This window comes from Lathyrus oleraceus, chromosome 7 (genome assembly GCF_024323335.1).
Source record: "Lathyrus oleraceus cultivar Zhongwan6 chromosome 7, CAAS_Psat_ZW6_1.0, whole genome shotgun sequence".
Classification (NCBI taxonomy): domain Eukaryota; kingdom Viridiplantae; phylum Streptophyta; class Magnoliopsida; order Fabales; family Fabaceae; genus Lathyrus; species Lathyrus oleraceus.
In genome coordinates this window covers 380640196-380655568 of record NC_066585.1, presented here as the reverse complement: position 1 = coordinate 380655568, position 15373 = coordinate 380640196, and the positions used below count along the sequence as shown (strand labels likewise).

The 15373-nt window shown below is 33.8% G+C and overlaps 1 protein-coding gene across 1 annotated transcript; it reads left to right on the top strand.

Moving 5' to 3' along the window:
• Positions 1–8910: 8910 nt before the first annotated feature.
• On the top strand, positions 8911–13963 carry LOC127103935 (protein MAIN-LIKE 1). The gene is made up of 3 exons (XM_051041165.1): positions 8911–9074; positions 9160–9528; positions 13838–13963. The coding sequence occupies exons 1-3, from the start codon at positions 8946–8948 to the stop codon at positions 13961–13963; spliced, it is 624 nt and encodes a 207-aa protein (XP_050897122.1). The 5' UTR covers positions 8911–8945.
• Positions 13964–15373: the final 1410 nt, after the last annotated feature.

Below are 15373 nucleotides of genomic sequence, written 5' to 3'. Positions count from 1 at the left end.
AAAGAGAAAGTTTAGGAATGATGATAAATATAACAATAGTGTAGATTTCTTTTTGAATAAAATATTCTGATGTACCTTCTTACTTTTGCTTCTTTCATATATATAAATACTAAAATAAAATTTGCTTGAGTAACGGTTCTCTTTTTTTAACAATTATATCTCAATATTGTGTATTGTTACTATTTCTTTTTCAGAATAAAAACTTATTATACGCTAGTTTCACTCTATTTTGAATATAAATATGAATATATATTATTTATTTTTTGTTGAAATTATAAATGTTGTACTTGTTGATGTAGAAAATTTTTGATTTTTCTATTAGGTATTTTTTTGAATACTAGAATGGAACCTCCAAATTATTAGAATAAAATTAACTTAATCTTATTGTACAACAAAGACAAAAAGATTTCTTTAACAAATAATTTTTTTGCAATTATTGAAACTATTTTTTCTCAATTGACTACTTTAAAATAGAAAACCAAAAAACTTTAACTTGAGTTATAATATTTTTGATCAAACATTTTATGCATCAATGTGAGTTTATTCAACACTTACTAAATGTCACAAATGTGGCTGCTTGTTATCTTCTAGAGAGATTAACTACTTATTACACTTACAAGGAACTAATTATAATAACTAAAAGTATTCTTTAAATTGACCTTATTATGATGAAAAACACCATAAAGAAAATGACACTCTTTCCGTGTAAAAGTAATTCATGTCATATTTGTCAATTTTATTATAGCATTGTTATCCTTTTCATAAAGAGAAAGTTTAGGAATGATGATAAATATAACAATAGTGTAGATTTCTTTTTGCATAAAATAATCTGATGTTTCTTCTTAGTTTTGCTTCCTACATATATATATATATATATATATATATATATAAATACTAAAGTAAAATTTGTTTGCGTAACGGTTCTCTTTTTTTAAACAATTATATTTCAATCTTGTATATTTTTAATATTTCTGTTTCAGAATAAAAACATATTATACGTTGGTTTCACTCTATTTTGAACAAAAACATGAATATATATTTATTTATTTATTGTTGAAATTATAAATGTTGTACTTGTTGACATAGAATTTTTTTGATTTTTTGATTAGGTATTTTGTTGAATATTAGAATGGAACCTCCAAAGTATTAGAATGAAATTAACTTAATCTCATTCAAGTTAACAAAAATCTTAATTCTTTCAAATTTCTAAAAGAGACTTGATGTTAATAAAAAAGATTAATGTTGATATATATTGTACAACAAAGATAAAAAGATTTTATTTAACAAATAGTTTTTTTGCATTTATTGAAACTATTTTTTAAAATTTATTACTTTAAAGTAGAAAACCAAAAAACTTTAACTTTCAGTTATAATATTTTTGAGCAAACATTTTATGCATCAATGTGAGTTTATTCAACACTTACTAAATGTCACGAAATTGGCTGCTTGTTATCTTTTAGAGAAATTAACTGCTTATAACACTTTCAAGTAACTAATTTCAATAACTAAAATTATTTTATAAACTGACCTTATTATGATGCAAAAATCCATAAAGAAAATGACACTCTTTCCGTGTAAAAGTAATTCATGTCTTATTTGTCAATTTTATTATGGCGTTGTTGTACTTTTCACAAAGAGCAAGTTTAGGAATGATGATAAATATAACAATAGTGTAGATTTCTTTTTGCATAAAATATTCTGATGTATCTTCTTACTTTTGCTTCTTTCATATATATAAATACTAAAATAAAATTTGCTTGAATAACGGTTCTCTTTTTTTAACAATTATATCTCAATATTGTGTATTATTACTATTTCTTTTTCAGAATAAAAACTTATTATACGCTAGTTTCACTCTATTTTGAATAAAAATATGAATATTTATTTATTTATTTATTTTTGAAATTATAAATGTTGTACTTGTTGATGTAGAAATTTTTTGATTTTTCTAGTAGGTATTTTTTTGAATACTAGAATGGAAGCTCCAAATTATTAGAATAAAATTAACTTAATCTCATTCATGTTAACAAAACTCTTAATTCTTTAAAATTTCTAAAAGAGACTTGATGTGAATAAAAAAGGTTAACGTTGATATATATTGTACAACAAAGACAAAAAGATTTCTTTAACAAATAATTTTTTTGCATTTATTGAAACTATTTTTTTTAAATTGACTACTTTAAAATAGAAAACCAAAAAACTTTAACTTGAGTTATAATATTTTTGAGCAAACATTTTATGCATCAATGTACTCATTCAACACTTACTAAATGTCACAAAAGTGGCTGCTTTTTATTTCTAGAGAGATTAACTACTTATTACACTTACAAGGAACTAATTATAATAACTAAAAGTATTCTTTAAATTGACCTTATTATGATGAAAAACACCATAAAGAAAATGACACTTTTTCCGTGTAAAAGTTATTCATGTCATATTTGTCAATTTTATTATAGCATTGTTATACTTTTCATAAAGAGAAAGTTTAGGAATGATGATAAATACAACAATAGTGTAGATTTCTTTTTGTATAAAATAATATGATGTTTCTTCTTATTTTTGCTTCCTGCATATATATATATAAATACTAAAGTAAAATTTGTTTGAGTAACGGTTCTCTTTTTTGAAACAATATTATCTCAATATTATATATTTTTACTATTTCTGTTTCAGAATAAAAACATATTATACGTTGGTTCACTCTATTTTGAATAAAAACATGAATATATATTTATTTATTTATTGTTGAATTTATAAATGTTGTACTTGTTGACATAGAAATTTTTTGATTTTTTTATTAGGTATTTTGTTGAATATTAGAATGGAACCTCCAAAGTATTAGAATGAAATTAACTTAATCTCATTAAAGTTAACAAAAATCTTAATTCTTTCAAATTTCTAAAAGAGGCTTGATGTTAATCAAAAAGATTAATGTTGATATATATTGCAGAACAATATAAAAAAAAAATTGCATTTATTGAAACTATGTTTTAAAATTATTTACTTTAAAGTAGGATAACTGAAACCATAGGCAAGGTCAGGGCAGACATTATGATAGAAAGCGTCATCAGCTTGACCAGATACCTATATCATATGCTTAGTTACTCATGTATCTTGTTCAGCAAGGGGAAATTGTGCCAAAGGAGATTTCGCCTGCCATTTTCCCGTATCATGCAAAGAATAATCCTAATGCCTCGTGCGCCTACCATGTCGGGCATATAGAACATTCTACCAAGGATTGTTGGCCTCTCAAATCTAGGGTACAAGATCTTATTGATCAGAAGATCTTGTCATTCTCTGAGGCAAGGCCTAATGTCATAACTAACCTGTTGCCAGATCACTGTGGGCAGATAGTGAATGCAGTTAGTGGTGAAGATTGCTCAGATTCAGTTACCTCTTCATAGGAGTGTCAAGGCTAGCAATATCATATTGCTCAATTATTTTCATTTGTAATCTTTTCTTGTTTGTCATTGGTTGTTCATTTGTAAAACTTGTCTGGTTTTCAGATGATAATAATAATGAAATAAACGTGCATGTTTTGTGTAAATCCATTCGTGTCCACTCATGTTTTATTTATCAGTATCAAACTGTTGCTCAAGCAAAATCAAAAGAGAATGATGCAATTAAATGTACGCAAGATTGATACATGTATGCTTTTGAATAAGACTGTGCTGATGATATAAGGCATTGTTCAAACCCCTAAACACCAGAGATATAAGGAAGTTAATCCCTAGTCAATCTCGTTTGGGCCTTGAAGTATGTGTTTATTTTCTTTATACACATAAACCCTCAAATTTAACTAGGGGTGGGGTAGTATTCAGTTAGTTTGAACTTGCATTTAAATTTCAAAAAGGAAAATATCTCGTCAAGTGATCAATCATATCATATCCCTCTCAAGAGGATAGAATCACAAATTCAGAATGGTTATCCCTTACCAACAAAAGGAGTGAGACAGACACGTCCCTTGCAACAAATCAAACAAGAAAGTATCACAGGATTTGCTCCAATACAAAAAAATGAAGAAAAAAAATTAAAAGCAAATGAAAAGCTCGCTAAGGCAAAAGCTTGAAAATAAGATTGACTTATGCAAAAGTTAGGGCATCCCGGTGGGCTGCAGACCTAAAGGATAAGCCCAGGCAAAAATAAGGGAAAACAAAAATAAAAGGAAAAACAGAGGATCAATATCAAATTCCTTGGTAAGAGTAAATCTCTGTGACTGCAAACAAAAGCAGAAGGTGAGGGACTATCGCTCCAAACTCTCGTGGGTTCTATAACCATCATTGTCGATATTCAAAATCCTTTTTTGAAAGATGAACGCTTGTTTTAAGATAACTGAACGTAGGACTAGAGAATATCACGGATAATGGGTGGGTTATATTAGGTTTTGAGCCTTATATCCTTTCTTTCTGAAACCGTGAACCATGCCATGTTGCAACCCTCAAAAGACCTAATTGAAGCATGGTTTATTTCGAAAGCATACTATGGTAAGATCGCGTCAAGTTGACTCCTAAAGATTTGCTTGTCAATTGTATTAATGTTGATATGGCATTGTAATCAGTGTTTCACTCACTATATATCATAATCTTAGTGAACACACTTGAGTTTCAAAACTTGCATGAGCATGACATTACAATTATCATGTTCAAAATAAGCATTTTTACTTGCCAACATGCACTTGACATAAAAAAATCTTACATAATGGGAAGATTGAACATCTCTTATGATATCCCAAGGCTCAAATTTCTCCAGGGTACATACAATCTAGGGCAACCACATCGAGATTCTACAAATCTCTTTAAATCAGCCAGACATGGGCAAAGATACTTCAAGGCTCATATTAGGGCAGGCCACCCCAAGAGCACCAGAAGTCAATCACTCCTAGGAATGGTTAATCAAAAGGATACAATTTCAAGACACTAGGGCAAGCTAGTTTGGAATCTTCAGATGATGAGACTACTCCATAAGTTGCAGCTGGGGTAATATGCAAATACTCAACAAACTAGGGCAGAGGTAGGCTACGTAGGTACGAGCTCCCTCCATGTTTCAGATCAAGTTCAGAGGTGTGACATTAAATGTTCATCTTGAAATAGGTGTCGGAGGATCATGTTTGTATGACCATTATCCTAGCCCAAAATTCCCACCTCCCTCTATATAAGCATTTGGCTTAACCATTATATAAATCATTATCATGCATAAATCATGTCGTTTCACTCATGCATATCATTCATATAGCATAACATGAAACCTTGCCCGAGAAAAGTCAAAAGTCCAGTTCTTATTGGCACACCTAAGGCCCAATCTTTGCTTGGTAAATCACAAAGCTCAACTTTACTTGCATCATGTGTGTAGTAATATTTATTAAATTAGCATTACATCTCTAAAAACGCGTGCCATATTCATCGAGATGGAATACTACGCCAAAAATATATGTATAATATATCATACAAACATATGGCATGCATATCATATTCCTCTTTTGCAATTGATATTCCCTTAGAATATATCAATAAATCCCAGCAAATGAACCTATAAAAGTAAAACCACCTACATATCACCTGATAAACATTTTTCAGTGGGCAAATTTTTAGATACTTTGGTATTTAATCCACTCGTACCTTGAATATCCGAAAAGCTCCCATAATTCGACCATTCAAGTTTAAGTAGATTAAAGTTGTTGTACCCCAAAATCCCCCCCCCCCCCCTTTCATATTTTTACTCAACATATGACTTAAGATTCATTTGTACCCATTCATGCCTCATCCATTCATGATTAACACCTTCTAACAAGCATCATGGATTCAAAGCTGATGGTTGATTCAAACTAGGGTTTTGTTTGAGGATTAGAGAATTACTCATCATGTGGGATGCAAACCTTAATTCCATGCTCTCTTGAGACTTTGATTCATGAAGTCCACAACATGATATTCATATGTGCATTCAAATCCTAATTCTTGACTTTACATGTGATTGACCTTTTGTGCATTGATTTGATTTAAACCCTAATCTTGGGCCGATGTGTTTGGATGTGTTGTATAACTTTATGCTTGGTTTGGAAACTCTGATCAGAGGGTGTGCCTCATGAAACCCTAATCAGGAAATATTTGGTCCTAATGCACCATGTGGCTTGACTTTTCACCTTGTATTTGTTTGAAACCCTAATTATTGGTGGGAGGTGTTTGACTATCATATCATGCATCATCCATCATCAAATCTACATGCCTACATGATTGAGACTTCATCTTATTTAAGGCTTGGTTCAAGCATCCACGTGTGCTTCCTATTTAACATTGCCTATGCCACCTACTTAGGTCTCCTAGTACGTGCAAATACGTAGGTTCATGGTCCTTAATTCATGATTCATGATAGCACTAAAGCATTAATCTCTTGATCCACTTGTTTGTGTTTCATGAGGGCATTATAGGCCTTTGATTCATCGTTCATCAATATGTCTTAATGCATTCCGTCCATGTGATTCAGATGATCAGAGATGATTCATTTCATTTAAGTAGTGGTTCTATTTTGATTCATTCATTGTTGCTTAACATTTGAACATTAATCATTGTGTCATAAACCATACTATGTCTTGTTTACAGTTTCAAACTCCACAGGTGGATTTGGTCAACTGTTGACTTTTGGTCAAACAAGTTGACCCAAGTCAACCATCCATTAAAAGGACTATTTAATTTTGGCATCATTGGTCATTTACAACCGGTTCAATTTGCATTTTTGGTTAGCAAGCATTCAAGTTCATTAACCATTAATCCCTTTTTTCCATTTTTGGTGCATTTAATTTAAATTCAATTTTCAACATCCAATCCATATATATTTCCCATTCATGAATGTTTTCCATCTATATTCATACACTTTCCATGAAATTATAAAATCCATTTAATGCAATTCCATTCAAACTTTCCATACATATCAAATGTCTTCAATGCAATTTAACTTTCCATTTCATTCCATTTTCAACTTTTCATTCAAAATCCAACTTTCATTCATAAAATATTCATGTACACAAGTTCATGTTAATACATAGTTCCTATGATAAACTCATTGCATATTATAAATGAACGTTCCAAAAAGGAATCTAAATTAACATGTGACATAAAAATTCTGATTTTTAACATCCATATTCATCCACAATCACATGGCCATGATCAACCTAAGCAAAGACCTTCCTAACCATTGTCAATCTTGATCGCTCCCTTAATTCGTGCCTAAACCTTGTCATGCCATAGGCATACTGGCCATGCAACAACAAATCAAACTTCCGTACGACAACAGTCAATAGCAGCCACAAGTCGATTCACTAACTGCAATCATTAACAGTAGCAAGAAGTAATAAAGTTTTTCAAAACTCTCACGATTTTCCAATTCAACCGAGGCCAATTAACTGTAACAAGGATTCCTAACATCTAACATACCAACCATTCATCTAACATAGACCATCATCCATAACAACTTAATTGATCTCAAATGAAGAACTAATCATATAGCCATATTTGGCATCACAGTGCAGCACAACCTACTGAATAGCAAAATTCACACTTTGGAAATAAACTGAAACTCAAAACGTATAAGCCCTGCTGAACATTCTCAGTATTTACCCTGTAAAATACACTTTTAACAGATCACAGGTTAACGAAACTACAACATAAAGCTACTACCAACAAGCTCACGGAAAGAACCTAACAGTTTATTTAACAGGATGACTAACGGAAACATCATACCTAACCAACTTCCACTTGGATGAAGTTAACAGAGTTAACACTGGTTAACTCTATTCCCTCACCTATAAATTACTCTTTCACTCTGCAAGTTGGAGAACGTTCATTTTGCACAGAAAAATCAGAACCTCTCAAACTCTTTCAATCTCGAATCCATTCAATCACTTGCACAATCATCAGTAAAAAATCAACACTCTCAGATTATCACGTTCCCTCAATTTCCATTTCCATTCTTCACTGCAACTCTCAATCTCACGCAACAATCTCGCAACAACGAGAAGAGGAGAAGACGAATATCATAGAAAAAGAAAAAGAAGGATGGAGAATATTCAAACTAGTAACGCACACGTAAATAAAACTCGCAAACGCATAAGCAATATTGAAGGAGAAAGGGAAGAAGATTAGAACCTGTCTGTGTCGAAACTAACTTTGAATCAGTGAGTTCCTTGCTTTGTGTCGGTTTTGTTATTTTCGATTCCGTGCGCAAGAGTTGTGTTTCGCAAACTCCATTTCAATGATGGCGTATTGATTTCCATGTGGAATTGATCCGTGTTTTTGGTTCTTCGATTAGAGTCTGAAGCTCGGAATCACGTTAGTTGCATCGCTTACATGTTGATTGCACGAGATCGATTTGAGTTATGGATTTTAATTCTTGAATAATTTCCTATGCAAATCGCCTTCGGATCCGAGATTTCGGAAAATTTTACCCTATACCCCTACAATTGTACCCACACCTCTACATTTAAATTTTTTTGACCAAAATACCCTCATATAAATAGGGTATATTTTCCCTTTCAATTTTTTTTACCATTTTCGTTGAAGACTTCCGGAGAAGACAAATATTTGGCTTTTTTGTATTGTATACCGGAACACTTAAGAGTAAGTCTTCCGGTTCATTAATTGTATACCGGAACACTTCTCTAAAGAGTTCCGGTTTGTTGTCTTTAAGGGACACTGAACCGGAAGTCTTTTAGAAAGTCTTCCAGTTTGTATAGTTGTATACCGGAAGTCTTTCTTAAAGACTTCCGGTTTGGATGATGTATACCGGAACTCTTTAAGAAAGTGTTCCGGAAGGCTTTTTGTGTTTTTTACTAACCGGAACTCTTCTTTGAAGTGTTCCGGTACGTAATTTTTTTTTTTTTAATTTTAATTATTTTTTTAAACATTGTTTTTTCAGTGGTTCGAAGACGAGGTGCAGATGGCCGGATTCCAGTCCGCATGTTAGACCGGGGTGCATCTTCATCTGCAGCTGCAGCTGAGCCGACTGGATATCCAGGAGGGCCGTACGATACGTCTCTTTTGGTGAAGTACGAGCATCATGTTGCTCGACATATATGGTTCGGTGAGGTAAGTAAACGGGCTATATTTGAAAATGAATAATAGTTGAATATTTTATAATTTGTTTTCTAATATGTGTTTTAATTGTTTTTAGGAAAGAGGACCAAAGAAAGAGTTGAAGGTTGCCGGACATGGACTGAAGTTGACTTCTAGGGTTCCATTGGCTCTTCCACCACAGATGGAGAGTTGGGTATCTAGATCCGGTTTAGCTTCACTGCAGAGAACCAGTCTGAACAAGATAGACACAAATCTTGTCTCTGCATTTGTGGAAAGATGGCATCTAGAGACATCTTCATTTCACATGCCGTTTGGTGAAATGAGCATTACTTTAGATGATGTCGCATGTCTACTTCACTTGCCCATTAGGGGTATCTTTTGGAGTCCTCGGGATGTGACTGAAGAGCTAGCTGTTGAACTTGCTGTTGACTACCTAGGAGTGTCACAGGGTCAGGCACAGTCACATGTTCGTAGCTGCAGGGGGTCGTATTACAAGTTGGAGTGGTTATATGATTTATTCGTACATCATAGGGCTGCTTCCAGCTGGGCATATGCGACTAGAGCATATATATTGATGTTGGTGGGTTCCACCATATTTGCTGATAAGACCTTTACACTTGTAGAGGCACGATACCTCCTCCTGTTTAGGGACTTGGATGGATGTTCAGGATATAGTTGGGGAGCAGCTGCACTAGTTACCCTCTATCGATATCTTGGAGATGCGTCCATGTACAATTGCAAACAGCTCGGTGGATATCCTACTCTCCTACAGGTATATAATTTAATTTTGTTAATCAAGTGTTGGATTCATTTTATAAAATATGGTATTTGTTTTATTTATTATGTTTGTATTTTGTAACAGTGTTGGATTCACGAGTATTTTCCAACTGTTGGAAAAAGAGGGGAGAATTGGAAACCTGCTGAAAACTGTGGTCTTCCCTGAGCGATGAGATGGTCGTATAGACAGGGAGTCCTGAAGGTCGATGATTTACGACCTATTTTGGACGAGCTGACACCTACCGACGTCATTTGGCGACCATTTGAGGATCATAGAGCATGGCATGTATTTGATGAGATATGTCTTTACAGGGGGGCTGTTTGAAGTGGGGTGAAACAGTTGTTCCATACTTGCCTGATAGATGTTTACGTCAGTTCGGGTATAGGCAGTATGTTCCATCCCCACCTCTGGATTGTATGATGGCGACGGATATTGATGTTGATTGGATCAGTTACCATCAGAGTGTTATCGATGTGATCGGTTCATCTACCGTGGCCACCACTCCATCTGAGGTAGAAGACAGTTATCTGGAGTGGTATTATCGTGTTTCCCATCCACGGTTGGTCCCTCCCCATCGTGACGCTCCTAGAGAGGTACCCGTTCCTGTATATGACGTCGGGCCATCTGATCCTGATTGGGCTCGTGTATCTACATTGATTCATCGTTATTTGAGACAGGTTAATGCCGAAGACGAAGATCCACAGTTTTCTGATTTATTTGAAGCTTTGCATATTTCTCGTTCACATTGATTATATGTATTAAGCTTTGAATATAATAGACATAATAATATAGATTTCATGTTTTGATTACATATTTATGTTTTGATTACATAATCATGCTAATACAGGTGTAAGTAATTGCCAATGTTGCATACGTCCTGCAAATCCTAGCATCCAAGTAGTTGCTATATGAGAACAAAATTTCTTCCAATCTAATGTGACCGGTGGCAATGGAAACCCCTCTTTCATGTTAACCTGATAAAGTAAAATAATTAAAAGATTAAGTCATATAACATAAAATATTAACTGAAATAATTAAAATATTTAGACATATAAATACGTACCTGAACCCAATGATTGTGGTTAACAAAACCAATGCAATAAATAGAGACATTTGGTGAATGTGAACTTGTCATCGGAAAGAAAGTGATGCACGGATTGCCTAAACAGACAAGTACAACATTATAGCGATTCGCTATCAAGTAACCCATATCTGGTAGACTCATCCATTTTTCAGGTGGCTGTGAACCAAACGATTCTATCATCAAAGATTCTCTCACTGCTGACAACCGATTAGAAAATAACTTGTCATACAAAGTTGACCTATCCTTGTCTATTATTTCCAACCCCAACTCTCTGCGAACCATTGGCCAACCATCCTCACCATATCCATGCAATGATGCAATGACTCTAAATCCACAATTACCATCTGATTCAACATTAACTACATCTTCAATGTATGACCTAATATGATTAGGAAATTGAAGAATGAATTGTGGTTGCTTTGATAATTTGATCTTCTTCGAAGTCTGTGATGGTTGAGATTGCCTTTGTGAAGATTGAGATGCCTTATCAACATACTCATGATACGAAGGGTCCCTATTAACATCATAATCTGATGGTTTTTTCCCTTTCTTCTTCACTCCTCCTTTGGTTTTTATTTTCTCAGGTGGTGGACACAATGTTGTCATTGTTGGGTATGCTAGTTCACATACCCTACTCCTTAATGCCCTTTTCCCAATAACATCTAATGACCTAAATCGTCTCCATAACTCATCCATTGCAGCCTTCATATCCACCTCTGATCCATCATCTTCACCTACCTCTAACTCAACTTCCATAGTTAGTTTCCTCCAATGAACATGAACAACATCAATGGGTATCGGTATACCACCTACTCTGTATCTTCCTAACTCACAAGCACAAGGTAACCCATAAGATGTTCTAAGAGTACAACCACATATTTGCCTGTTAGTTCCAACATAATCAACTCTCAATAACTCTTCAGCAATACGTCTCAAAGCAGCTCGAGATACGGAACCACGCAAATAACCATAAAAGGGACTTACGTGCGCGTGCTCAACTTCGTAAAAACTCTTTTGAAATGAAGCTCTAATGTTTCCCAGTTGTAACCTCAAGTTGTTATTCATGGCTTCCCAACATTTGACCATGTCACCTATACTGTTTCCTAACATCTGCTTTAACTTCCAATGAGCAGATTCAACCCTAAAAATATCAGATATAAAAAATACCATTAGATATTGAAAATATCAAATATTAAAAATATCAGATATTGAAAATAACACATAAAAAATACATAAAAATAATATCAGATATAAAAATAACACATACAAAATTATAAGACGTACCGATTAGTCGTTGTGTTACCCAAATGTAGGACTCGATTAATCCATGCTCCAACAAATCTATGCCTATGTGGAGTCAACCATGTGTCTTTCACATAATTAATAAATCCACTATAATCAACACATGCTTGCTCAAGTTGATGCAACCGCTGACCATACTCAACCTCATCACTTGCCCAGACAACTTCCATCCATAATGTGTCTATCGTCTTTTGCAGGTCATTCACCACATGTTGTTTGCATTTGGCACCAACGTTTTTGTTAATGTGAAATCTACATAGCAAATTAATCGAGTTGGGAAACACAACTTCAATTGCTTTCATCAAAGCAAGATCTCTATCTGTCAAAATCACTTGTGGACACATGTCTTTCTTCACAAACAACTCTTTTAATTTCTCCAATACCCAACAAAAATTCTCTGTTTGCTCAGACTCCATATACGCAAATCCAACAGCAAAAGTCAACTCAGTCGATGTCATGCCAACAATTTCAAACAAAGGTTGTCTATATTTGTTTGTCTTGTAGGTGCTATCCATAACTAACACAATCGGAAATATATTCAACAACTTAACTGAATCAGGATGTGCCCAAAATATCTCTCTCACCACTTTCGAGTCATCCTTTTTTCTACTCCAATACACATATCCTGCATCCTCAATAAGCTTAAACAGATGTTGTATCTCACTCCTTGGACCTCTTATCTCTTTTTCTATCACACTCCATATGCGTAATCCGAGTGACATTCTCAGGAAACTTGTCTTGCAAGGAAAGCAAAATGTTTCTAGGTGCTACATGTCTCTTTGCCAAATCAGCGACATGTTGCTTCTCATCTGTGGTCAACCTACCAATAAACGAATGACCTTCTAATCTATCAGGTAAACCATGATTATGTAACCCACATTTTACATCAATCTTCCAACCAGATCCATCTTTCGCCGGAGTCAACCTGATTTTAAATGGACATCCACATTTCTTGGACGCACTTTGGGTACCACTATCACTAATCTTGTGTTTCCCACCTTTATCACAACCAAATATTATTTTGTTACTTCTCCCTCTCTTCCCCGTTTCAGTATCTGAACGACTGATAATAACAGTTACTTTATTGTCGATTCCAACCTCTTTAATCCATCTGATAACCTCTTCTCGTGTACCAAATCTTTCCGTCGTCATAAACGCATCAGTAGTATCTACACATATTTTGGGAAGATTTTCCATTTCTGCAAAAAAAAAAAATTAAAAACAAAAAACAAAAAAAAAACGTACCGGAAGACTTAAAGAAAGACTTCCGGAACACACATAATACATACCGGAACACTTCTCCAAAGAGTTCCGGTATGCAAAATTTGTTCACCGGAACTCTTTTAAGAAGTGTTCCGGTTTTGTAAATTTTTTTTAATTGAACCGGAACTCTTTCATGAAGTGTTCCGGTTTGCTTTTTTGTGTGTTCCGGAAGTCATTCCTAAAGTCTTCCGGTTTGGAAAAATACATACCGGAAGTCTTTTTGCAGGAGTTCTGGTGCGAGGGGTGTGAAAGTGTAATTTCTGAAATTTTCAACTGAATGGTAAAAATGAAATGGTAAATTGGTTAAATCCAATTAAGGGTAAAATGGGAATTTTTAAAATTTTGTAGGGGTATAGGGCTAACTGTAGGGGGTACAAGGTAAAATTTTCGAGATTTCGAGATGACGATGCGAGGAGTGCTGAAGGCGTTTCTTGGTATATTACTGAGATCCGGAGTTCTGGACCTTGGCCTTGATTGTGAACCAGGCTTGCTCATTGGGAGCTTGGGCTTAGGCCCAAGCATTTCTCTATGCATATCCCTCTTCAACCCTCACACACCCCTGACCCATAATCTCACTAATTCCATGATTAATCACAATTAACTCATTTTAATTCCAATTTTTTGTTGTTAATCTTAGTGATGTTGTGTTGATATTTTTAGAGAATTTGGGTTATGGTTAGAATATTTAGAATCAATTAGGATTTAATTAGAAATTAATTAGATATTAGGTTATAATTAGAATTTTAGAATTAGATTTTTTAGAATTAATCATAAGTATTAGAGATTAATTAGGATATTAGAAATTAAATGGAATCTTAGGTTAATTATATAAATTTAGAATTTTAGGATTAATAGATTTTAGATTTTTAATTAGGATTGTTAGAATTAACTAGATATTATAGAATTTAATTAGATGAATTTTAGAATTCTATGACTAATTAGAATTTTAGATTTTGTTTAGATATAATTAGGGTTTCAGTTCTAAATAGATTTTAACTTTGGAATTAACTTCTTGATTAATCATCCATGTAATTTGACCTTTTTATCCTTATGGGTTATTTTGTCTTAGAAATACATGTTCCTTTAGGATTAGAATTGACTTAAGATAATCAGTTAGTATAATCCAGTTGATTTTTCATGAAGTATCTATGACTTTAATTGTGGCATGATCCCTTAGAAATAGTTTGTGAATAATTTTAACCCTTAGAATAGGTTAACCATACACTTTCAAGCTAATTCAAACCTTCGACTCAAGTTTATCAAAAGCAATTTTGATTAACTAAATCCTTTGATCTTGTATAATCCCACAGCTATTCAAGTGATCAAAAGTCCCTTGATCACTTGATAAGACTCTTTCTTTAAGCTGTGGACCTCATGGCCTCAAGTTCAGACTCTCATTCAAGGCATCTCAGTCTTATCAAGCAGTGGATTATACAAGGCAATGTCAAAGGTGTTTCTTCAAGAGCTTGTTAATCAAGGTTAAGATTGTGTGGCATGAGCCTTAAGCAATAGAGAAGGAATGAAATTGGAGAATTTTATTAGCTCATTATGAATATCTTTGGGTACGGGACGAATGACTCAGTTGCTCATCGTATTCACCTCTATTCATAGACTTTAGCACAATTCAAATCATATGATTGTCAAGTCTCTCTCCAACAAGCAACAGTGTAACAAACAGAAGACTCTACCAACAACTTACCAATCATAATTCAAGTTGTATGCCATGAGCCTTAAGAAACAAATAATGATGAGAGTGGGGAATTCTTATCCTTGTCTAGGATATCCTTGGGTACGGGATGAATGACCCAGTTGCTCAAGGTATTTGCCTTTGTCTATAGACTTCAATGCGATTCAAATAGAATGATTGATAAGGTCTTCATCATC

Bases quoted from the DNA above. Each gene is read 5' to 3' on its own strand.
- LOC127103935 (XM_051041165.1), top strand. From the start codon at position 8,946: ATGTTAGACCGGGGTGCATCTTCATCTGCAGCTGCAGCTGAGCCGACT. The intron at 9,075-9,159 runs GTAAGTAAACGG...AATTGTTTTTAG, and splicing joins GACATATATGGTTCGGTGAG to GAAAGAGGACCAAAGAAAGA. The intron at 9,529-13,837 runs GTTCGTAGCTGC...AAAATTTTGTAG, and splicing joins AGGGTCAGGCACAGTCACAT to GGGTATAGGGCTAACTGTAG.